General features: G+C 43.6%; 1 protein-coding gene across 1 annotated transcript; it reads right to left on the reverse strand.

The window, feature by feature from the left end:
- Nucleotides 1-2,821: 2,821 nt before the first annotated feature.
- On the reverse strand, nt 2,822-23,512 carry MYLIP (myosin regulatory light chain interacting protein). Its single transcript, XM_055406571.2, has 7 exons — nt 23,199-23,512; nt 21,975-22,165; nt 10,716-10,901; nt 9,254-9,451; nt 8,609-8,773; nt 7,280-7,700; nt 2,822-4,349 (listed from the first exon to the last, which is right to left on the reverse strand). Exons 1-7 carry the CDS (start codon nt 23,283-23,285, stop codon nt 4,260-4,262), a joined length of 1,338 nt encoding a protein of 445 aa, XP_055262546.1. The 5' UTR covers nt 23,286-23,512; the 3' UTR covers nt 2,822-4,259.
- Nucleotides 23,513-25,318: the final 1,806 nt, after the last annotated feature.

A 25,318-nucleotide genomic window follows, 5' to 3' on the forward strand; every position in this document is an offset into this window, starting at 1 on the left:
GTGTCAAATAGCAGTGACAGGATAGAAACCTATGGAACAACCATCCTCTTATGTGGCACCACTGATTCACACGCCCTTATAAAGTTTTATGACCTTGACTGACTCCACCTCCCCACCAATGCATGTCGGCCCCGCAGTATTGCTGCCATGTCTCTATCTCACATTTGTACTCAGCTCACCACAATCTGGCAACCTTGGAGTATCCCCTCCATCTCACAATGCACCAATTCTTTCTTGGAACCTGGGACCACCTAATATTGCCACATCTGTACGGACCTTTCTCGGTCCCCCAGCTCCTTGACTCTGCTGGCCTGTTTGGATGTAGCAGTCCTGACTCTTTGAAGTTGTCTCCAGGCGTGGCTTTCAATCTCTTGATTTTTCCTCATCCCTTTGTCTTTCTCAGACTCCTTCCTAGTCTCACTGTCCACCTCAGATCTGGGTCATTTCAGGGTCCTCTCCAGCTTTCTTCTTTCCTCTCTTCATCTATCTCATTTCATGTCAACTGTTTTTGTTCAGCCACTCACTCATGTTCAACTCTTTGTGACCCCATGGACTGCACCATGCCAGGCTTCCCTGTCTTTCACCATCTCCTGGAGCTTGTTTAAACTCAGGTCCATCAAGTCAGTGATGCCATCCAACCATCTCGTCCTCTGTCGCCCCCTTCTCCTCCTGCCTTTAATCTTTCTAAGGAGTCGGCTCTTCGCATCAGGTGGCCAAAGTATTGGAGCTTCAGCTTCAGCATCAGTCCTTCCAATGAATATTCAGGACTGATTTCCTTTAGGATTGACTGGTTGGATCTCCTTGCAGTCCAAGGGACTCTCAAGAGTCTTCTTCTACACCACTGTTCAAAAGCATCAATTCTTTGATGCTCAGTCTTCTATATGGTCCAACGCTCACATCCATAAGTGACTACTGAAAAAACCTTAGCTTTGACTAGACGGACCTTTGTCGGCAAAGTAATGTCGACAGATGATCAAAACTGAGTTTTCTGTTCTCTTCCTGCTCTTGTGCATCCTTTCCTCTGAGGTAGGAGTTCCCTGTGCAAGAACCAGATCTGACTGCCACCCTCTCATCCCCAGAAGTTCTTGGTTCTGAACACAGTGGAGAACCAAGTCCAAATGAAGCCTAGAATTCAAGGTTGTCCACTACTGTAACTCTAACCACATTCCCTTCTGAGCTTCATTTCTTACCACATCATTGACGACAGCGGATGGTCCAGACCCCCAAACTGCACTCTAACCCTGTGTGCACCATATACTTTCAGTTCAGTCGCCCAGTCGTGTCCGACTCTTTGTGACCCCGTGAATCACAGCACGCCAGGCCTCCCTGTCCATCACCAACTCCCGGAGTTCACTCAAACTCATGTCCATCGAGTCAGTGATGCCATCCAGCCATCTCATTCTCTGCCGTCCCCGTCTCCTCCCACCCCCAATCCCTCCTAGCATCAGACTCTTTTCCAGTGAGTCAACTCATCGCATGAGGTGGCCAAAGTATTGGAGTTTCAGCTTTAGCATCAGTCCTTCCAATGAACACCCAGGACTGATCTCCTTTAGAATGGACTGGTTGGATCTCCTTGCAGTCCAAGGGATTCTCAAGAGCTTTCTCCAGCACCACAGTTCAAAAGCATCAATTCTTCGGCGATCAGCTTTCTTCACAGTCCAACTCTCTTTACCACCTAAAATTCCAATATAATGCTGAGGCTCAGCTTAAAAGGTTTTTGGCTCCTAAGGAGAATTAACCATCAACTTCTGTGCTTCCATGGCACTTTTCTTATAGCTCTATTAAGTCACCTTGTAACATAGTAGTTTTTATGTTAGTCATTAAACTTTAGGAGTCCATGGTCTAGAGGAGTGAACAATATCTCATCCATTTGTTGGCCTGTCATCCATCCATCCATCCATTATTCTGGCCAACATTTTGAGACCATCACCCTTAGGATTCCCTCCAGTGTTACCATTCTATGATTCTGAATATTATTTAATTTCTATATATATAGAAAACAGTGTAAATTACAGGTTAAGTCCTATATCATTCATGTCATGGTCATTATTAAATTTCCAGTGCTGCATAATAACCTAGAAGGTGCTCAATAAATGTATTGATTGAACAAATGAGTTAATTCCTAGAAATTGATGGTGGGCTGACTTGTGGAAAACAAATCTTTTCTTGACTTTTAGAAAACTATTTACTTGAAGTCATTGCACTTGTACTGAACTTCTGCAGCAGCTGAAATTACTCAACTGCCACTTAAGTTCTGAGTTCTTTATATTACGTGCACTGTTCTCGGCTCCACAACGTACTTCGTGAGCACACACTGGCACACATAGGGCAGCGAGGTACCAGTAGAAGCGGGCAAGCTGTCCTACGGAAGGCAGCCGTCGTGTCTGCAGCCTGGGGCTGTCTCTGCTGGGACCCAGGACGACACTCACCTGTCCTGACAAGGCCACTCACCAGTGGTACCACCCGGGTTTACATTTTTAACTTCCGACTTTGCCTCCCTTCCTTCTCCAATACTTTATAGTCCTTTTCCCAACTTCTCTTCTGTTTGTGCATATGACCCCACTGTCCCCTACATCCCAATCCTATAAACCAGAAAACACAGATGAATGAGTAACTGGTGAACAGTCTCCTCAGTTAGAGCCAATACCCCGAACATTTTCAAACCTTCCACGAAGGACCACAGTAGATACCAACCAGGATGTTATCCATGTTCTTTTGAAATGATTAAAAACTGGCTTAAATGACAATCACTATGACGATACAAACACCCATGTTTGCTTTAAAGTCTTTATTATCCTGAATATAAAAGACAGAAGTCCTCTAGGATATAACAGAGTTCTTTATGTGGAAACATTATTTTTTTACAAGTGAAAAAATAAATACCTCTTGGAATAAAGGCTTATATGCTAATATGTGCCATAAAAAAGTAGAGTTTTAATATTTGACAAAATGTCTGTGCAAAGAAACAAATGCATAAACACATTACTGCTACATTAAGGCAATATGGAAAGTATACTCAGAAATCTCAGTAAAGTGACAGTGTAGGTTTCTAGCTTTAACGTAGCTAGTATTGCACCCAGTAAGGTCATCTAGGTTTCCCAACATCCTAGAAAACCCACAAGCTGACCAGCGTCCAAAATTCCCAAGTGGGAGTGGAAAAACATGATTAAGAATACAGAAACAAACAAACACAAACAAAAAACCCAAAACCCCTCTATAACATAGAGGGACAAAACGTTAATACTTAAGCATATACTACCAAAAAAGAAAAAAGCATACAATATCTAGGACATCTATGATAAGGCTGTAAAAGGCTTGATGGATCAAGCAAAAGCAACCCCACTGGGTGATGCTGGAGCAGGGTGCATGGGAGAACTCAAGAACCACCCCTAGTCTGTATGCCACGAAGTTTCGTCTCGGCAAGCAATGCTCTCTCCCTTCCAAGGAACGTGTGCTCCCTTTTCAATCTTAAAATAAAATATTCCCCCAACTCAAGAGGCCCAAGGAGTGCCAACTACTACACAGAAATCGTCTAACTAAACTGGTAGCATTTTGAAAGGCTTGGGGACATGGTAAGAAGGGAGGGAGAAGGGATAGGAAACCATCCATGTGGAGTGATCTGTTTTCCACTGGCCAGACTGGTTTAAATCTGACAACTTTGTTGCCCACTTTAAAAAGAATTCCCCAATTGATTTTTAAATCTGCTTGCCTCCCAATCATTCTTGAACAAGTTAAAAAAAACAAATGACATTAAAACGATGACTATCTCTTTAAGAAAAATTTTCCTATTAAAAATCCCCGGAGCTCTGTGACCCGTACAAAAAGAACCAAGTAAATCCTTAAACGAATTCTTACAAAATTGGCTGCAGGTAGGAAACTTACCTTGGAATATGTTAAGGAGACTTAAAACACCATTTTCTAAAAGATACCCACTTTAGGGTTAGACTGCCACTTAACTGATGTCAAAGATTTTTCCTGATTCCTTACTTGATCATAAAAAGAAGGAAAGTCCAAGGAATGTGTCTGGGTCCCAGAGCTCCTCCTGGTCACCACCCAGCAGGTGCTGATTCTACACATGGTACATTTTGGCGGTGAGGAGTAGTTATATTCTTTCTATTCTTCCTTGTTGTTTTTTTTTCTCTATACGTTGCATGGCAGATGGGTGTTGGAGTACTTTTTCTCTCCACAATCTATCTTTTTTATAGCTTATACTAGTGCAGTTCATGGAGACATGGCATATCCTGTAAGTGCACAGCAGATCAGATCACAGTCAGGTTGAGAAGACTGGTGTGCGTTGGCAGGTAGACGTGCTGGATGTGGTCCACCCGTGATCTGCAGACGGGACACGACTGGAAAAGAAGCCGGCACTACAGGTTAGGACACCTTCATGGATCTGTGTCTTTTTTTACCTGTGGTACCTGTTACAGTACATTTTCTAAATACGCTGTGGTCACAATTATTTCCAGCTTTTCACTGGGAGAGATCTTTGCTTCCTGACCAGTTTGTAAGTTTGCACTTGACAAAGGATTAAAAACAAAGATGATAATATACATATACAATGGACTATTACCAAGCCATTAAAAAGAATGAAATAATGCCATATGCAGCAACATGGATGGGCCTAGAGACTGTCACCTAAAGTAAGTCAGGCAGAGAAGGAGAAATATCATAAGACATCACTTACGAAAGTTAAAGTGTGGTTGCTCAGTCGTGTCCGACTCTTTGCAACCCATGGACTATAGCTCACCAGGGCTCCTCTGTCCATGGAATTCTTTAGGCAAGAAAACTGGAGTGGGTTGCCATTCCCTTCTCCAGGGGATCTTCCTGGCTCAGGGATCAAACCTGGGTCTCCTGCATTGTAGGCGGATTCTTTTTTATTTTTATTGGAGGCTAATTATTTTACAATATTATATTGGTTGGTTTTGCCATACATTGACATGAATCCGCCCCGAACCCCCCTCCCACCTCCCTCCTCCCCTTATCCTCCCTCTGGGTCATCCCCGCATACCAGCCCCGAGCATCCTGTAACATGCATCGACCCTGAACTGGCGATTCGTTTCACATATGATAATATACATGTTTCAATGCCATTCTCCCAAACCATCCCACCCTCACTCTCTCCCACAGAGTCCCAAAGACTGTTCTATACATCTGTGTCTCTTTTGCTGTCTTGTATACAGGGTTATCATTTGCATCTTTCTTAATTCCATATATATGCGTTAGTATATTGTATTGGTGTTTTTCTTTCTGGCTTACTTCACTGTGTATAATAGGCTCCAGTTTCATCCACCTCATTAGAACTGGTTCAAATGCATTCTTTTTAATGGCTGAGTAATATTCCATTGTGTATATGTACCAAAGCTTTCTTATCCATTCGTCTGCAGATGGACATCTAGGTTGCTTCCATGTCCTGGCTATTATAAACAGTGCTGCGATGAACACTGGAGTACATGTGTCTCTTTCAATTCTGGTTTCCTCGGTGTGTATGCCCAGGAGTGCGATTGCTGGATCATATGGCAGCTCTATTTCCAGTTTTCTGAGGAATCTCCACACTGTTCTCCATAGTGGCTGTACTAGTTTGCATTCCCACCAACAGTGTAAGAGGGTTCCCTTCTCTCCACACCCTCTCCAGCATTTATTGCATGTAGACTTTTGGATAGCAGCCATTCTGACTGGTGTGAAATGGTATCTCATTGTGGTTTTGGATTCTTTACCATCTGAGCCACAAGGTAAGCCTGATATCCCTTATAGGTAAAATCTTAAAAGAAATGACACAAATGAACTTAACTTATAAAATAGAAAGAGACAGACTTAGACAATGAACTTATGATTGCCAGGGGGAAAGATGGGGAGCAGGGATAGTCAGGGAGTTTGGGATGGACATGTACACACTGTTATATTTTAAATGGATAGCCAACAAGGACCTACTTTATAGCATAGGGAACTCTGTTCAATGTTGTGTGGCAGCCTGGATGTGAGGTGAGTTTGGAGGAGAAAGGATACATTTCTATGTATGGCTGAATTTCTACACTGTTCACCTGAAACGATCACATTATTAATTGGCTACACCCCAACACAAAATAAAAAGTTTAAAAAGTAAATAAAACTAAAGAAAAAGTATAAACAAGGAAATTAATCAGGTTTTCAGTCAGACTCTAAACACAGTACAGGGAGTGAAGTGATTAATGACGGTCTTTTGAAGTGAGACTATGAAGCCTTGGGCAGGGACGTGGGAGATCCGGAGACCCTTCCAAAGACTGTGTCCTTGGCTAGCTGGCTTGGGCAACATCACTGGGCGGATGCCACGTGTCCAGGGAGCATGGTTGCTCCAGTCACAGGACAGTCACACCCCCCCGCAGCCCCCACCCCCGGGTTGGCCTCTCAGCAAGCAGATCCCCTCCTCAGCCACAGGGTGAGCCTTAGGTGTGAGGGTCAGATTATGCGGACACAAAAAGGCAAATTCATGATCACTCTTGGGGAAAGAGTCTGTTGCATAGTCTAAGGAAGGATGCAGGCAACCTCTTGGCTCATGTGTAGCCCTAAAAATAGTTCTGAAATTAGCAGCTTCTTAAGGACTAGAAGTTATTTAGGGCTAATTTTACATAAAACCACGGCGACATGTAGCTAACAGTTCTGGGGGATGAAAACAAACTGAAAAAATTATTGTAAAAGGAAATGCAAGGTGCAAGAAAGGAAAACCTACTACATAAGAGGTACTTTTGAGTACAAACTTTAAAAGTAGTTTGATTTGCTGAGAGCCAATCCAAGGGGATCTGAGAGGCACAGTTGGTAACAAAAGGAAATGAATCATAAATAATCAGGCAACAACCTACTGAGAGTTAACTATCACCCAAAACTCTAAGAATTCTTCTCCAAATAATAAGTAAGTAAAAGACACCATCCTCCTAAGTGTCAGGAAGCAGAGAAAACATGAAACGGAAAAGGAGGAGTTGACCAGCCCAACAGGCCTGGATCCCAGTACGCAGCTCAGCCAACCAACTAGATGTCTTACCGTGTAAATCTGAGCCTTGTTTCCAGGACTGGAATGAAGCCTGTGGTTTAGTAATTACATTGTCGAGAAGACTGTGCTAATCTATACTGTTTCCTAAGGGCCACACCTTCCTAGTCACCAAATACAAAGACCTTCCCCAGGTGGACATGGACATTCTCCATCAGTGCCTCCACAAGTCAGCACCTGGCCCGTGGTAGCCAGCTAAGCAGCAGCCCCTCACCTGGAGACAAGCAGCCCCCTCACCTGTAACCAGGAAGACCCCCTCACCTGGAGCTGGGTGGCGCAGCCCTCACAGCACACGGTGTGGCCGCAGGGGCAGAAGGCCGAGTTGATCTCACCCTCGCAGCACAGCACGCACAGCATGGCCTCCTTGAGCTTGCGCAGCTTCTCCTGGAGGGCGCGGGTCTGCTGGCAGCCGAGGCCCTCGCAGCTGCTGCAGCTGGTGCTGCTCTCTGAGGACTTCAGGGGAGAGTTTGGGGGGCTGGGGTCGCTTCTGGGTAGGAGGTCCACCACACCCGCGTTATATAGAGCCCGCCTGGCGTGGTCGTACGCCTCCTTGGAGGTTCTTTTAATATCGAAAACATACTTCTTGCCCAGGTTGATGTTTTCATTCAGAAAGAGAGAAGCCAAGTGGCCCTTCAGGTCTCGGCTGTACTGCATCATGACAGCACTGGTCACCGTGTCACACCTACGGACAGAGACGCAACACCCTCCTCAGTGCTGACAGGCCTGGGTGTCCCCACGAGCCGGACCTTAAATGCTGCAGTGAATAGGTAGGCTCAAGTCTGCAGACATTTAACATTCTTGTCTGCAAGCTTGAGAATAAATCCTTCCAGTCTCATATGTGTTAAGCATCTCAATGATGCCCCCTCCACGCTTCTCAAATGTCTCCTGAGGAAGGACCTCTGGTCGGGTGGTGGTGAACACAGCACCTCCAGGGACACGAGCTACAGTTGGAAGCAGCTTATGGCGAGAAAAGGGACGTTTTTCTTTGTAACCTTGGATTTATGCTAAAAATTTCTACAAATTTTCCATTCTGCTTCACAATGTGTCTATTTTAACATAAAAAAGTTCAGTTGCCTGCCAATTACATTTTGTAGCTTTTGATTTTCCAAATATTTGAGTCAAATCACAATGCTACAGCACCCTCAGAAATGAGGGAATCAATATGGTTATCGAGGGATCCTCATCACACACTGAGGACTCAGGCCAGCTACTCTCCCAGGGAGGAAAAACAACTTGGGTCATCCTGCAGGGAAAGGGCAAAAACAGCGGCTGAACAAGCCCTCACCAGAGTTACCTCGGTGAGGGGGGCTGGTGAGGAAATGGGCTAAGAGCTGAGCAGTGGAGTGAGCCCGTGCAGCTCACACTCACACCCTCCACGCCACATCCACATGTCCTGAAGGAAAAACAGGACAGTGCTGAGAAGGACCCCTGCTAGGGCAGAAACGAAGGGCTCACAAACAGCCCATTTCTTAAACTCTGTACATGGTTCACCGACACAATGATCCCAGGAACTGTAGGAGGCTTGCTGTCACCTGGAAACCTCAGCCCAGAGGCAGACACTGGGGTCACAGAGCACAGGGGGGTACGTGCCTGTAAAATGCGTGCGTCTCTGTGATGGCTCGGTAGAGCCCACTGGCCGCCCTGGTGCTGATCATCTTGAACAAGAGCACGATGCTGTTCCCAGACTCCTTGGTGACGGTCAGGTACACGTTCTTCCCTGACTGGGTGGCCATCTGCACCACGGGGTAAGCGATCCTGAAAGCGGGGAAGAGAAAAGTGAGCGAGCTCAGGGGAGGTCCGCCACTGCGCAGGCACCTAGTGAGGTTCCCATGTGCTGTGGCCCAGCCGTAAAACCAGATGCTCAGATAAAGACCATCAGATAAGCACTCTACTCACAAGTTATAAAGGTTCGTTGAAAAGCACTTGGGGTAAGTGGAGTGCTGGAGTGAGTTTTGGGGGACTGTGTGTGTGTAGGTGAAATGAGATTTTTATAGCCATGAATGACATTTGAGAAATATTAACTCTGCCACATCAGTACACTTAAGCCTGCATTTTAAAAAAAATAATGGAATGGTTATCAAGGCCTGAATAAAATTAATGTACCTACCCCAAATGAAACATGCTATCCCTAAAGGATAACTGTCTAGTAAATCCCTCTCCACTTCCTTTTTTCATGATCAGAGCTACAAGAGTATATACACACTTAGGTCTAAACAAATTTAAGACTTGGGATACCTATTAATTGGGCTGAAGTCATCTTTACAGATGGAGATTCCTTCAGGTCCAACCCCGATGAGGAGCTTCTGCCCCTCGCTGTCCCTCACAGAATGCCATTCAATGCCGTAGTTTTCCATTGCCGACACAATCTGCAAAACTTGGTATTCGGCCGAAGCCTGGCTGGTCCCCTCCAACTCCTTATGCTTTGCCACAATGCTGTAAGTCACCAAAAGGCCAGAGTGCACAGAGGGGTTAACTGATGCAGTCCTCAGGGAGAAATCTATTATTTCCACCAGTGAATTAGACTGACACTGTCATTTATGAATCATAAAAACTCAAAGCTGTATATTATCGAGGTTTCATCTATTTAGCAAACTTATTGTAAAATACTCTTAAGACACTGTTCAAGATCTCAACTGTTAAATATTTAGTAGATAAAACTATTGGGGATGTCAGATGAGGATGAATTAAAAGAACAACAGAAAATCTCAAAATATATGTAAGAAATTTATACCTAGGAATGTCTCATGCATTTGTCTAGGTTTACTTTCTAAGTTTCATTATAATATAGCATTATATGGGACTGATTAGGTCATTTGCAACTGAAATATGCAGGATTTATTTTATCTATTGGGTGGAACAGCCTCCAATACAGTCCTTGAAGATCCCCACCCCCTGGTATCCACACCCCTGTATAACTTCTTTGAGTACAGGCTGGATTAATGACCTGCTTCTAGTGAACAGATTATGGCAGAAGGGATGGGCTGTCACTCAATTCTGAGATTAATTTATAAAGACTCCATCTTGGGTGTTCGCTCTTGCTCTGACTTGACTGCCTTTCCTGGCAGAAGCCAGTCACCATATTATCAAACAGCCTCTGGAAAGAGGCCCATGTGGTGAGGGCATAGGCCAGGCAACAACAACTGGAAGCGGATTCGTCCCTCAGGTGAGCCCTCAGATGAGGCTTAACCCCACGGGCAGCTTGACTACAGCCTCCTGAGAGATCTGAAGCCAGAGAACCCAGGCAGGCCACGGCCGGACTCCTCACCCAGAGAACTGTGAGATGATGTTTCCTGTTTGAAGCCACTAAGTTTTGGAGGGCAACTCATTACCCAGGAATAGATAATTAAAACACCTATGTTAGGTCTCTTGATTTAATCCTTTCTGGGATTAAGGAAAGGTCAACATACCTGATAGGCTTTCTAAGAGAGTTACATTCTTAAAAGGCCAGAGACTTTATAATTTCCGTGATACAGCATTTTGTGTAAGGGCATTTATTTGTGTGGATTATATTTTGTGTTTATAAGTTTCTCAAACAAAAGGATAAGAATCTTTTGAAAACAATTGGTTAGAGTGAGCAATGGTCTAGTCTCAACCTCACAAATTACCTGTATTTATGATAGTTTGATGTTTCCCCTGGAGATCCTTATAAATCTGCTAGATCCATGACAACAAACAGGAGCCTGAAGTGAGGCCTCACCTGTTTAAGGTGGCACTGGAGAGCTCCTTGGCACACAGCTCCTCATAGCTGTACTTGGCTGTGTTCTGGTTGTAGTCGCCAAACTTGGTCTGGGCCAGGAGGGCGCTGAGTTCCACCGCCTGCTCTGGGGAACACTGGAGGTGGCCTGCCAGGAGGGCTTCCTTGATATGCAAGAAAAAGATATGCCTGCAAAGCAACGTGAGAATGAGGTTATGTCGGGGGACTAACATGGTTATAAAGACCCACTGCTTGGCAATTTCACAATCCCTTTTATGTAAGGAAAACAGAGCAGGGTTTAGCTACCTGGGAAATGCTTACACTTACAGACCTTTTATTAAAATCATGAGTAGCAAGGCAAAATAAGTCTAAGGATTACACACACACATAATCATTATGTGCATGTTTCTGCATTATACATTTCAAAAGAAATGATCTTAATCAGAAAAACTTTATCCTAATGTGTAACTGATATCTTATTCAAATGACACTCAAATCTCTTGCTTTCACCCTAACTTCTCTCCTAAGGATCATACTCAAATGTGCAAGAGCTTACAGACTTCTCCCCTAGATGTTCTTCAGTATCCCATTTTACCTTGTTCGAAGTCACACTGTCTTCCTCCCCAAACCCACTTTTTCTCCCAGTGGAAACCAGAGACTGATTTGCTATTTTTACAACAGACTCAATTTTGATTCATTTTCTTTCTGCCTAATTTCTGCCTCTGAAAATTCTTTTAAACCCAGTTCCGTTTTCCCTGTTTTTACTTCCTCTGTCCTACTGTGGCTCTCAACTGTCAGAGAATTTACAATATCCCCTAAGCTGATCTCTCTTCTAGCCTCTGCATGAATCCATCTTCCAAGCTGCTTGCTTCTGATATAGACTTGCCATTCCTCTGCTCAGAATCCTCCAAGACATCCCTATCGTTTGCCAAGGAAGCACACTGTCAGCATGAACCCAGAGTTCTCAACATCTTTCCCCAGATTTCCAGCCACATCAGGTGGCACTAGTGATAAAGAACACACTTGCCAATGCAGGAGACATCAGAGACGCGGGTTCGATTCCTGGGTCGGGAAGATACCATGGCGGAGGGCATGGCAATCCACTCCCGTATTCTTGCCTGGAAAGTCCATGGCCAGAGGAGCCTGGCAGGCTACAGTCCGTAGGGTCACAGAGAGTCGGACAGAACTGAAGCGACTGAGCAAACACACGTGCACTCCTGTCATTCCCTCCAGCCACTATGCCCCAGGAAAGGGACAATTCTTTTTTTTCTGGAAAAACCAAGCACATTCACACTCCCACGTCTCTGGTCCTGCTGTTCCCTCTGTCCTGAAGGCCACTCTTCCTATCCCCTCATCTGGATACCCTTTCGTCTAATTCACACACAAACCATTTAGCTGCATGTAAACTGACTTTCTAAGTGCGTCTAACTTCAGAGAGTTTTATAAATGTACATAAAACTACACAATCTGCAATTAGTTTATATTCCCATCCTAGTTTCATTCCATCTGACCCTGCCCTAATTGTACACAACACTGCATTCCACATTTACCAAAAAGTGAGTGAAACATAGAATCCTTGAAAACTTCAGTTGTTACCTGACAATTTGTATTGCCTAAGACTCTGAACAGAGTGTTTCAACTGTCATAGACAGATTGGCCAGGGTTATGAAATTTGTCTCTGGCAAATGGAGAAGTATAACTTTCCCTGATGATTCAATACATCCTCTCAAACACGCTGAAATGCCACACTACTCCCTCAATTAACAAATGGATTGTGATTATCACTGTAAAGCTCTGAACAGGGCTCCTGAACTCAGCCTCCCCCTTCAGCTGGATACCCGTATTCTAGCCCTCAAGTCACTTTTATTTATGTTAGTCTTGTGTCTGACATCCAGGTAGAAGGGATAATGAGAACAATGCAAGAAAAGGAGGTAGGAGAACCCGAGGCTAGGAAAAACAGGAAGGGGCACGGCTGAGTGTCTCAAAACTTTGGGCTGACAAAAGTCATGAATCCTCCTGTAAAACAGGCTTAAATTCAGCATTCTGTGCCTTCTACAACGATAAAGAAGTGTTTAAAATTATCAGCGTCTGCCAAGCACTGCAGGTTTTTTTTTTTTTTCCATTCAAAGCCCCCTATGAAGAAATCACAGTAAGAATGCACTGAGAGAAGATAAGCATGGTTTTTATTAAACCAAACATCTGCTTGTCTTTAAAGTATTTCTGACATACTGCTAAACTGAGAAGGGGGTCCCTACTGGGGGAAAGAAATGACTACAAAAATAACTTGTTTTGAAATATCCAAAGACTGAGATCTAGCACTCCCATAAAATCTTGGTGTTGCAACACTGCTTCAGTCCCCAGAAGGCTTTTTAGACAACCATTTGGTAAACTTCATCTTGGTTTATGTACCTCTGTCTGCAGTCATCAGAGGAATGCTAGGAGCAAACAAAAACCTCAGTACATTCTTACATTAAACAAGAAAGTATGTGCTGAAGGATTTTTAAGGGTATCACCCAAACTAAGTCTTCTCAATTTAATCACTGCTTATGTAAAAGTGTCTTTTAACTGATTTCCTAGGTGTTAAGTTAGAGACTAGTATAGCTGGCAAAAGAAGAGGTTCAAAATCAATCCAATTTCTTTTTCTAAACTATCCATGCCAACTTCTAGACAGACAGCTGCCAAAATCAAAGACACAGAAGCAATAACAAAATATTAACAGGTGGCCAGCGGCCTGAGAGTAACGCTGATCCTTTCTCGGCATGTGAGTTGCAATTTTTAAAAAGGGGGTGAGGGGCAATAGCCTTTTCTATATACTCCACATTCTAGGCTGTACCCTAGCAGTCTGCGACTGCTACCCTCTTAAGTACAAAAATCCCCCTCTTTACAGAAACTTTCTGGTAGGGCGCTTCCTGCATTTGGCCATTTCATGGCTATCAAGCAACCTTTTCAAGTCAACAAGTCCGTCACGCATCGTCTCTGTGCCAAGCCCTATGCCCTGGGTTCCCGGGTGAATACATCTGATAGTTCCTTTTTCGAAGGAACTTACAGCCTTTTGGTGTGAAGGAAAGTATCCTATCAAAATAACTCTGGCTGCAAACTGGCACTTAGGTGACAAGTTTATGCTCTCTAGAAGAGCACGTGGAGCAGCGACAGCAAAGGTCACAGCGGCGCCAGGCCGTCAAAAGACTTTATTTAATGTGCTCTTCCCAGACGGAGGATGACAGGGCGTGTAGAACCATGGCCAGCAAGGAATCCAGGGATGGCTCAACAGGGGTGGTTCTGAGTCAAGTATTTTCTTCTATTATTCTCCCTTGAACTATCTGGCCTGTAACTGACTGGCTCATGGATTTCACCCTCTCCCTTTTTGTAGGCTGGGTTAAAGGTTACCAGTAGTATCAAAATAACTAGATGTGTTCAAAGAAGTCAAACCTGCAGTGAATTGCTTTTTTTTTTTTTTACTAAAGATCAAAAGTGACTGGCATATCTAATTTAATTTAGGCTACATGCTAGAAGCATAAACAGAAAGAAAGCCTTTGAAAAAAATCATTTGTCTTAAGCAAATGTCTATGAATATATCCTAACAAACATAAGCTCATTTTCTAAACATTCCTTTGGCTGCACCTTGAAATTCATGATTCTTCGAGTTTTACTCAGTTACTAAGAAATTGGATACTTTCAGCATAGGATGGGGCTTGGAAGCCCAAAGTGAAAAGTTCTAGCTAATGCATGTCTTTGCATTCATGAATTCACACTTACTGCAGCATTAGGGAAGATTAAAAAAAAAATAGATATAAATATGAGGATATATATTTTAATTTAAAAAAAGAGCCACACATCCTTAATACGTTTTGTTTAGAAGTATGTACTTAGAATTTCCTATTTTTAAAATGAATTCCTTTCCACAACTTTAAGCCATAAAATTAACTCTTTTATCTTTTAAGAACTGTACAGAATACTCCCCTCTAAACCCTGGCTTGTCTCATAAAGAAATCATCTAATAATCAAAGCAGAATTTTCTGCAAACCAATTGGGAGTTGTGGATCTGCTCATCATGGACAGTTACTCTCTATTACTGCCCTCCAGTTTTCTTGCTCTGGAGAAGGAAATGGCACCCCACTCCAGTCCTCTTGCCTGGAGAATCCCATGGACGGAGGAGCCGAGTGGGCTGCAGTCCACAGGGTCGCAAAGAGTCGGACACGACTGAGCGACTTCACTTTCACTTTATCTTGCTGGTTATGTAATTTTGAAAAGCTTTTCATGACACAAATATAAGACAACTATATACACATTCACCATTAAACTCCAAATGAAGTAACCAACTAAAACATCTCTAAAATGGCTGAAAGTGAAAGTGTTAGTCACTCAGTCGTATCCAACTCTGCGGATAGGGACTGTAGCCCAGCAGGCTCCTTTGTCCATGGAATTCTCCAGGTAAGAATATTGGAGTGGGTTGCCATTCCCTTCTCCAGTGGATATTCCAGACCCAGAGATCGAACTCAGGTCTCCTGCATTGCAAATTGCTAAATAGTTATTTTTTTAAAACTCTCCGGTCCCAACAACTGAAGTGAATTTCTCTCCAAGAGACTGACTGAACCTGGCTCTCCATTTTAACAGCGGGTTGGTCTCACTTTAGTCCCTCACAGAGGGAGACGCCCACTGAGGTCACCTGAACGCCTGCCTCAGTTCAATGAGTCATTAAACCACAAGCTCTAACTGCCAGGTCATATTTAAAGGTTATCAAACCACAATAGAATTGCTATATGTTTGTTTTGTATCTTAAACTCCACAGCAACAAAAATCAGTTCAAGATGGATCCAGGCCTAAATATAAAAGCTAAAACGGGAATAGTTTTAGAACAAAACACAGGAGAGTATCTTCATGACTTGGAGGCAGGCAGAGGTTTCTCAGGATGCAGTCAGCAAAAATCATAGAAGAAAAAAGTGCATAAGTGAAACTTAACCAAAATTAGAAACTTCTTCCAGTCAAAATGCATTAAAAGAAAAAAAAAGACCAGGCAAATCACAGGAAAAAGGTACACTTATAAAACAAATATCAGACTAAACACTGGTATATACAAAGAATGTGTGCAGCTCAAAAATAAAGGCAACAACTCAGTAAAAATGGGCAAATGACCCAAACAGGTATTTCACAAAAGATGTTTGAAAGGCCAGTAAGCAGATGAGAAAGTATTATTAATCAATAGAAATGTAGAAATTAAAACCACAATGTTCTAGCACTGCAAACCCAGCATAAGGTTGGCAGGAACGGGGAGGAACTGGACCCTTGTACACTGCTGACAGGAGCACAAAATAGTACAACTGCTTCTGTAAAAGGTATGGCAGTTACTTATAAGTTAAACAATTACCTCCTCTATGACCCAGCTATTTCAATCTTATTTACTCAAGAGAAATGAAAACACATGTCTACAAAAAAGACTTGTGCTTGAATGTTTATAGCAGCTTTCATAACTGCTGGAAAACAGGTCTTCATCAACAGAGTATGGATAAATAAACAGCAGTACGTAAGACAATGGAATACTATTCAGCAATAAACAGCAACGAGTCACTAACGTATACAACAAGATGATGGGTCTCAAAAAATTTATGATGAACAAAAGGAGCCAGATGCAAAAGAATACCTACTGTGTGATTCCACTGACAAGAGGGAGAACAGGCGTAACTAATCTACGCTGGAAAAACATACAACCTGGTTGTGGAGTTGGGTGGGTGGAGGTAGGGAAGGAGTAGAGAATGACTGCAGAACTTTCTGGAGTGATGATAATATTCTAAATCTTAATAAGGGTTTCATTGAAACAGGTACATCTATTTGCCAAAACTCACTAAGTGGAATATTATGATTTATGCATTTCATCACATGTAAATTTTATATCAAAAGAAAAAAAGAACTGTAGGCAAAGACTGAGTTCTAGTTAATGATATGCATAGTGAAGTATTTAGGGGGATATGTACTTACAACTTATTTTGAAAGGCATCAAAAAAAATAGACTGATAGATGGGCAGAGGGACCAATAAGTGGATAAATATGCGATAAAACAAGAATGTTAAACTGTTAATAGCAGAATCTAGGTGTTTTTGGTGTTCAATGTAAAAATCTTCAACTTATCTATACGTTTGAAAATCTTTCTAGTAAGAGGTTGAGAACATAATACTAGTAAAAATCCCTTAGGGTCAAGGTTCAAAATTCAAATGAGGAGCCATAACTAAAATGAACCATCAAATCTAACACATTTCATGGAAAGTTTGCAACTGAGAAACCTGTCACAGCCAGTAATTACCAAGCCAAGTCTCTATTCAGGCTTAAGGAAATCTTTCTCAAAGCCCAAAATGTAAAATGGGAATCACTGATAAATTTGCTTCCTCCACAGGCTCCAAACCAGTTAAATGGTAAAGAAGGAACAGGTGAGAGAAATTCCTAACTTCAAATTGATTACAACTCACTCCAGAAAAATACCTGGAAGCGTAAAATCTCACTTCTAAAAGGTATGATTACCTACTCACTGGAGATAGCTGTCCCTGGACGAATAACAATCTAGGCAATCGCAGAGTTTAAGAGTGTCAACTACAATCTCTTTCTCAGCAATCTAGATTAGAGGCCTGGAATCAGGGACATAACTCAGAATAAATATACCTGGAACCTAATCCCACTGGTCACCCTGGGTCTGACCCTCAATGCCCTTTAAATAGTCAGATTTTATTTATAATGACATTCAAAATGAAAAGTTCATTTTGGCTACAAATCAATTTCTCAATGTTCTCTGATATTTTATATGTATATATAAATATCAGAAGTTCAAAAAGAGACTGAAGGTGCCCAGGTTGGCATCCTGTGGCTAAAATAAACATAAAACCACACAAACGTTTCATATTCTGAGCAGAAAGACTTAATAAATTAGAATTCAGAAATGTAGTCAATACTTTCTTCGAAAATAATATACATGTCTGTTTCTAACCTTTTTTACTTTCCTGGGGCCTATATTATATTTGGGCATATCAAAAACAAAAAAGAATGTGTTGTTCCACTTTCAGACATGTAGTTGATATGAAAAACATAATATTCCTGCAATTCATCCTATGGAATTTACCCATCCTGAATCACACAAAGGTAAGTTCTGTAATCAACGTTTACCCTCGTGACAATGTTTTATAAGATTCTGAACATGATTATAGGCATGGGCTAGGGTCAACACGATTCAGCTGTGGCCTGATTTGAGCTTATCACCTCATCTCTGCCTATAGTTTACACATGGTATTTGTTTTGCTGGTTTCAGTGATGCCATGGTTCCTGAACTTTCACATGTCTAAGAGATTTTTGTTTGGAGATGGGGAAAAACTGAATTTAATAAGTACCAAGGACCTACAAATTGGCTGAAATTAGATAAAGCCAGCCTGCAGCTTGAAAACTATCTGAACTTCACAAAAGGTCCAGGCGGGTGGTAGCTCATCCTTGATAAGAACAAACAGCCACAATGAACAAACGGCTTTGAATGGAGTAGAGGGGGCAAAGGAAGGAAGGAAGCAAACAGAAGAATGCCAAGCACCGAGCAAATTATTAGCCAAGAAGAACCACTAGAAAACTTTTTTTAGTGGTGAGATTTCTTTTAGATCGTCTCAAACTTTTCAGGTTATAGAAGCAAACTGGCAAAATGTGTCAGTATCTACAAGAAAATCTGTATTATCAGTATCAGTTAACCCCATTTTTACTGACTTCCAAGTTCATAATTCATTGATTCAGCAAATATTTACGCACCAGGTTAGACTTGTTAGATTCTGGGGATGTATGGTTGATCAGCTCCTTCTTAATGGAATTTAGATTATTAGAGGAGCTGATGATAAGCAAATGGTCAGAAAACTAAATGAGTGCTACACATTCGTTAAATGTTATAAAGGCAAGCAGCATGATAGATTTGGAGAGCTCAGTCTCCTAAGCGGGCCTAGAGAAGGCTTTTCCAAGGAGTGATGAGTGAGCTGGGGCCTGCAATCACACTCATCACTGCTCACAACTTTGAGACCCTAATAGGATGCGACTTTCAGGATTACAGTATTTCCATGAATGTGTACTTTAGCACTCACCGAGGGCTTGTATTAGGATTGTTCTCTGGGATAAAGGATTCAGGTGCTGGTGAATCTTAACTAAAAAGGGTGCCCCCTAGCAAAGAACACAGAGTTCTGCTAAAACGTGGCAAAGTCAGGAGAAACAGAAAGGTTTTATTGGCCATGGATGGTATAAATACCTACTATCCCTGAAGATGAAGCATATAATTCTCTAACCTCTGGTTTTGAAAATGTTGACAAAATCTGGTCTGAATTGCTGTGAATGACCAAGAGCCTCTGAAAGGTAAGAATTTCAAAGATCACTGTGATTTCAGATCCACTTTCAGAATATATTAGTCTCATGTTTCATTTTAATCCACAGCATGGCAAACATCTGCTGAAAATACCTGCTGTCTTCCTCTCTGAAATGTTCCAGCTGAGTCTAAACAAACCTCTCCAGTTACTTTCCAGAATTCCTCATTCAAGAGCAAACAAAATAGTCTGGGTAAAGAATCAAATCTAAAATTAGGCCACATCAGAGACCAGACTAACTCTATCTCCCTATCTAAGCAGACACTGGAAATGTTTTTTCTATCTTCAGAGAAATGTTATCTAGAAAAAAGCATTAGAAAAGTGATATGAAGAGAAATAGAAGCCAAGAAAAAAAAAACTGGCTAGAAGGGATCTTAAAGAAACTCAGGGTTTTCAGCAGGGCTCAAGTCTTAGAAGGCTGTTTACGCTGCTGGTTGGTGGCTGAGCTGAACCTAGAATGCAGGGCTTCCGTGTGGCCCCTAGGACTCTGCTATTAGACAGGCCTTCCCGCCTGTCATTCTCTAGCAGCCTCCCTAATTTGATGTAAACTAATGTATGAACTGCCCCCAGTTAGGCCAGCTCTACTATAAGCAGGCTGCTTTAATTGTCCACAGAGGACAACTTGGCCAGGATATTTCAGCACCATTTAATAAACTGTCCAGACACTTTCAGTATACTAAGTGTACCCTCATGACTTAACTGAGAGATGCTAAAATATCACCTCTCATAACTGGACTGGCAAAGCTGAGCTTACTCACTATGTAAATAGATCTATTTTACTTCCATGGCATTTTATATCAATATTTTATAACAAATGATTAAACATCAAAAACATTAATCAACCAGCTTTTTATCATGTTAACATTAGGGGAAATAAGTGTTCCTGTTCTGTAGTATCTGGCACATACACACAATGCTAATTGTAGCAAAACTGGGCCCAGCACAACTTATGTTCCTAATGAAAAGGTACAAAGCTAATTATAAATCACTTTATCTATTTATTAAAGCTGAATGCTACATACACTTTAGGTGGCATTTTCTTAAAATTCTGTTACTTCAGACAACCCCACAGGAAAGTAAAATACACTAATATATTAAAAATCAAAAGTTTAGATCACCTGAATTTTTTGGTATGATTTCAAATGGAATGAAAATCAATTAAAATTACCGAGTCTAACCAGGTATGTGCATTCTTTGAGTGCTATTAGGCTTTAATCTCAGGAGTCAAAGTCAATTGAGTCAGTAAAGTAGGAAATCTGATTCCAATTCCAATTCATAAAATGTATTTCTTGCATGAATAAAATGGATTTGATAATATTTATTAACTATATTATAAGAAAACACAGGTAAAGAATGTCTAGTAGCAAACTGTAAAATCTGTAAGCATTTATAATACAAATGCACATGTCATACTGTTATGACTGCTACCATTTAATGATGAAGTCCTCCAAGCTTCTGCAGATTAAAAAAATAAATTTGTGTCATCAAAACAGATTTGTAAATGGAGGCCCTGAAATAACTGCAAAATCAGGAAAAAACTAAACAATGAAAATTCCAAGATGTGTTTTATATATATATACACTTTTTTCTTACTCAATTGCAAGTTATCAAACTGAACTGCAAAGTAGATGCATTCACAAATCAGCTTTAAGTTAAAAAAGAAAAAGTGCAACCTATCCTGATGTCATACAGACAGCTAAGACATTCTTAAACATGGAATTACTTGAATATTTTGCAAGACATTTTTAGAAGCACTAAGAATTCAATAGACTAGCTTCTCTCAGATACAAAATTGAACATTTCCCTCACCCTTTAAAGCTCCATAACAAGGCAAAGCAGAGATTTCAAATTCAAATAAACAGAATTTCAAAATATGTCTAGCTATCCTCTGGTAAACGACCAAAAAAATAAAATGACATGCTAAAAAGTCCCAAAGAATATGGCTCACTCATCATTACTCAAAACTGTCACACTCACATTTTTTATGGTCGTGGCAAATTTCCAAGCCAAAGTAGGAAAACACTAAAACTAAGATCCAAAGTTTACTGTGTTTAAAATTAGTCATTTTCCTTTTTTAAAAAATAAATACACCACTATAAGATTTAGGTCTCCTGCATTTCAGCAATAAATATTAAACACCAGTTTCCTAGCTTAGCTCATCCTTGAGAAAAGTATTACATCTAGTCCAGGGGAGAATCCATTTTCTGTTTGAAAAAGGAAACCACACGCTCCAATTGTCTCTCACTACTGGTAGCTTTCTAGAAGCAGAGAGAGAAATTTAACAATCTAAACTCAACAATCACGTGTAATGTATTTGTGGGGTAGCATGTTACTACTGGCATTAGACAAGTTTTCTTAACTGCATTTCCAAGAAACTGAAAAACTTAAAAAATTTGGAAAGAGCTCTTTGCTACACTGACACTTTGTAATCTGACACTGGGCTGAAGAAGTTGACCAAGTTTAAGTAACCCAAGAGGAACTGTTTCCTGCTTTCTGTTAGAACAGTCTGCAATGACCTATAGTAACACTGCTGAGGCAGAGGTTACTATCGGGCAGTAGATGCTGTTATCAGGAAGTCAGTTGGGTCTTTTTTCTTTCTTTTTAAAATTTTTTTGTGTCGTGGCGCTGATCTCAAATATCTGTAAGAATTCATCCCTGCTCTCCCATTGTTTATAAAGACAAGAAAAATACCGCAAGAGCTGGAAAATGTACCTCTAGCCAACTATGCTGCTCTCTTTTCACCTCAACAAAAGAACTGTGCTATGGAAAACTTCTAAGTTATGAACCACATCTGTATCAAAACAAACGTGCCTGTGAGCATCTCCAGGAAGGTGCAGTGGCTCTCCCCAAAGGGAATCACAGGTCTATTTGACATTGGTTTATTTTAGCATCATTTTACCTAGTCTGCTCCTGTAAGATGAGATGAGGCTCCACGAAGAACTTGACTCTCAGTTTAAGCCGGTAAGGGGCTAGCCCATCCATCTGCTGGGAGATCCGGTTTCTCAGATTTAGCCATAAACTTTCACCTTTGCTACCCGTAAACTGCAGTCCAAAATAATCAACTTCTATAATTCCCAATCTCCTGCACACCTAAAACAAAAATGAATGCAGCATAGATAAGCAAGCGGTCCGTGTGGTCAAAGCAAACCAAGACTCCATCTAAGATTCTTGCATACGTTTTTTTTCTTAAAATAAAAACACAAAGTTCAACAACGGTGTTCGATTCCTGTTGTAGGCTATAAGAACAAAGTTCTAAGGCTCCAGTGATGCTAAACCACTAGACGTGGTATACAGGCAGGCACAAAAGGAGTTCTCAAAATGCAGCCTTCCAGAAAGCCTGAGGAGGGGAACCCACGGGGTATTTTCCTTCTTATTCCAATCACTGGAATTCCCTCCACCAGCACAATCTGCACAGCTGATTTGGCAGCTTATTATCTGGACAATTTTAACCATCTGGGTTCCAAAAAAATAAACACACTGAGGAAACACGCCACAAGTGTCTGCTAAGCTTTACAGAAGGCTTTCCAAACATCTCAGGTCGAGGAGGGTTGAGGGCACAGCGTTTCACTTGAGAGCAAGTCCTGACGTCTGCCACACCACTAGGCGCTGTTTGGAACGGTTTTTCACACCTAAGGAAACGCGCGTGCTGACAGACAACCAAGGAGTTTATGACCCAAACCCCCCGTCCCCAGCGAATCGGGAGAGGCAGGGAGGTGAACCGTCCGCTTGAGAAGCAGCGAGAGGCAAGAAGCCCGGCTAGTCTGCCCAGCGACCCGAGGGACCTGCGACCGCCTCCGGCCACCTCATCCCGGGACGCAGGTGGCGCCGCCGGGCCCCGCGGGGACGACAGGCGGCCTCGTGCACACGCCACCTGCAGCAGGTGTGCCGGGCCGCTTCTTCCAGCCAAGTGCCGGGCTGGGGACCGGGCGGCAGGCCCGCGGCCCGCCGTGCGCGCCCCCACCGACGGGCCGCCCCCGCGCGCGCCAGGAAGGGGCCGCGCGCCCCCACGGCCTCGGGGAGGAGGGGGCGCGGGCCGGGCGCCCGAGGCGCACTCCCCGGCGCCGCCGCGAGGCAGCCCTCCCGCCCCGGCCTCACGGGGCCGGCGGGAGCCCCCGCGCCTCACCTGGTTGAGGCAGTCCTCGCCGTTGGCTTTCGCCTCCACCTCCACCTCCATCAGCACTGCGTCCGGCCTCGTCACATAGCACAGCATGGCTGGGGCCGCCGCTGCCGCCACAGCCGCCTCGTCTTTGGTGTGCGCGGGGCTCAGACCCAGCTCCGGGATCGGCGAGGTTGGCCCCCGGGAGACGGCAGCCCTGCAGACCCCTGCCCTGCGCCCCGCGGCCGCCGCGCCCCGCGCACCAACCCCCGCCCCGCCTCGCCAGCCCGCGCGTCAGCCGGCTCCCCGGGTCCCGCGGCGGCGCCGCACTCCAGCAGCCCGACTGCCTGCGCCGCGGCGGGGACTCCTCAGATATAACGGCCCCGCCCCCTCGGCCGGGGCCCCCGCCAATCACGGCGGCCCCGCCCCGCCGCCGCCGCGCGGCCAGCCAATAGCGGCGCCCGCTCGGCCGCCGCCCGCCCTCCCAGCGCCGGCGGAGTGTCCCCCCGCCCCCACGGCGGCCGCCCGGGAGGTGGCAGCTCGCGGGCGCCGGAGAGCTGAGCGGAGGAGGGAGGCCCCGGGGCGCAGCCGCCGCGACTGCCCGCTGGGCGACGCTGCAGCGATCCCGCGACCGCCCGGAGCTCCCAAGCCTTTCTGACGGGCTTGAATTTGCAGTGATGAACCGTCTGCAAGCTGCTGCTATTCTTTAGGAGCCTTGGGTCGCTCCAATAGCACGTTTCGGGGGTGAAGGCAGAGCAGCTCCAAAGCTTGAAAAAACTCTTGTCTCTGGGGTTTGCCACAATGACTGGTTGGAAGGCAGAATTCTTGTTCATTATTTTAGATCTCGTCGTTGAAAAAAAAACAAAAAACAAAATCAGAGTATAAAAGTTTGTGCGGTTGTTCTTCACTAAGGCAGGGACTTTCTCATGTAGTGCTTTCTCTATGAACCCTCTCCAGAGGCTTCTGTTTACCCGTTGTGCTGAATCAAAACACTGTTCAGGGCACTAAGGCCCTCTCTCAGGTTGCCCATCCCTGCCTCATTTGTTCATTAAGCATTAATCGAGCACCTGTTCCAGTGGCAGCCCTTTCTCTTAGACAACCAAGTGTTATCCTCAACTTCAGGGTAAGGGACTCATCTCAGCACCTCTATCCGTTCCGTTCCGTCGCTCAGTCGTGTCCGACTCTTTGCGACCCCGTGGACTGTAGCCTACCAGGCTTCTCCGTCCATGGGATTCTCCAGGCAAGAATACTGGAGTGGGTTACCGTTTCCTTCTCCAGGGGATCTTCCCGACCCAGGGATCGGACCCAGGGATCGAACCCGGGTCTCCCGCATTGGAGGCAGATGCTTTAACCTCTGAGCCACCAGGGAAGCACCTCTATAGAAGCTATTAATAATCAAAAGTCTCCAACTCTTCCCTCATTTACCACTTGTTTTTCTTAGCCAACACATTACTCAGCCTACTTCTTTGGTTTCTTTATAGGAGAAGCCAGAGATGTGGCTTTCAGCCTTGGACCCTTGAGAACTGACTTCTCCCTGCAGCTCAGTGCAGATGGAGACTATAGTATCTGTCCTGCCTTTCCCCAGCGTTGCTGAAAAGAGCAGCAGAGGCAGTCTTCAAGAAAGCATTTGAATGACCTGGTTTATGGTATATGTAAGGAGGTCTATAGCGCCAGCTCTGTCACCACCTACTGATGACTTCCGTCTTTATCCCTTTCCCGGAGTTCCAATTATTTTTGTCCCACTGACATTTATTTACAAAGAAGTAAGAATATCAGAGGAGAAGACTACTGGTTGGGATCCTACCACAGTCTTTCACTAAAGCCCACATGGCTAAAACTAAACCACGTCCCAACCTCCAGTGCTGCAGAAGGGCGTGCACATGCGTATCTTTCTTTGTATCTTTTAAGAATACACCTCGCAAGACTTCCCTGGTGGTCCAATGGTTAAGAATCTGCTTTGCAATGCAGGGGACATGGGTTCCATCCCTGGTGGCGGAACTAAGATCCCACATACTGGGGAGCTAAGAAGCCAGTGCACCTCAGCTGAATAAGTACTGAGCCCTAGCACTAAAACTAGAGAGTCCCTGCTCCACAGGGTAAGATCCCACGTGACGCAAGAAGATCCCATGTGACGCAAGAAGATCCCC

Source organism: Moschus berezovskii, chromosome 23 (genome assembly GCF_049115385.1).
Source record: "Moschus berezovskii isolate FMDL1 chromosome 23, NW_MosBer_1.0, whole genome shotgun sequence".
Classification (NCBI taxonomy): Eukaryota; Metazoa; Chordata; class Mammalia; order Artiodactyla; family Moschidae; genus Moschus; species Moschus berezovskii.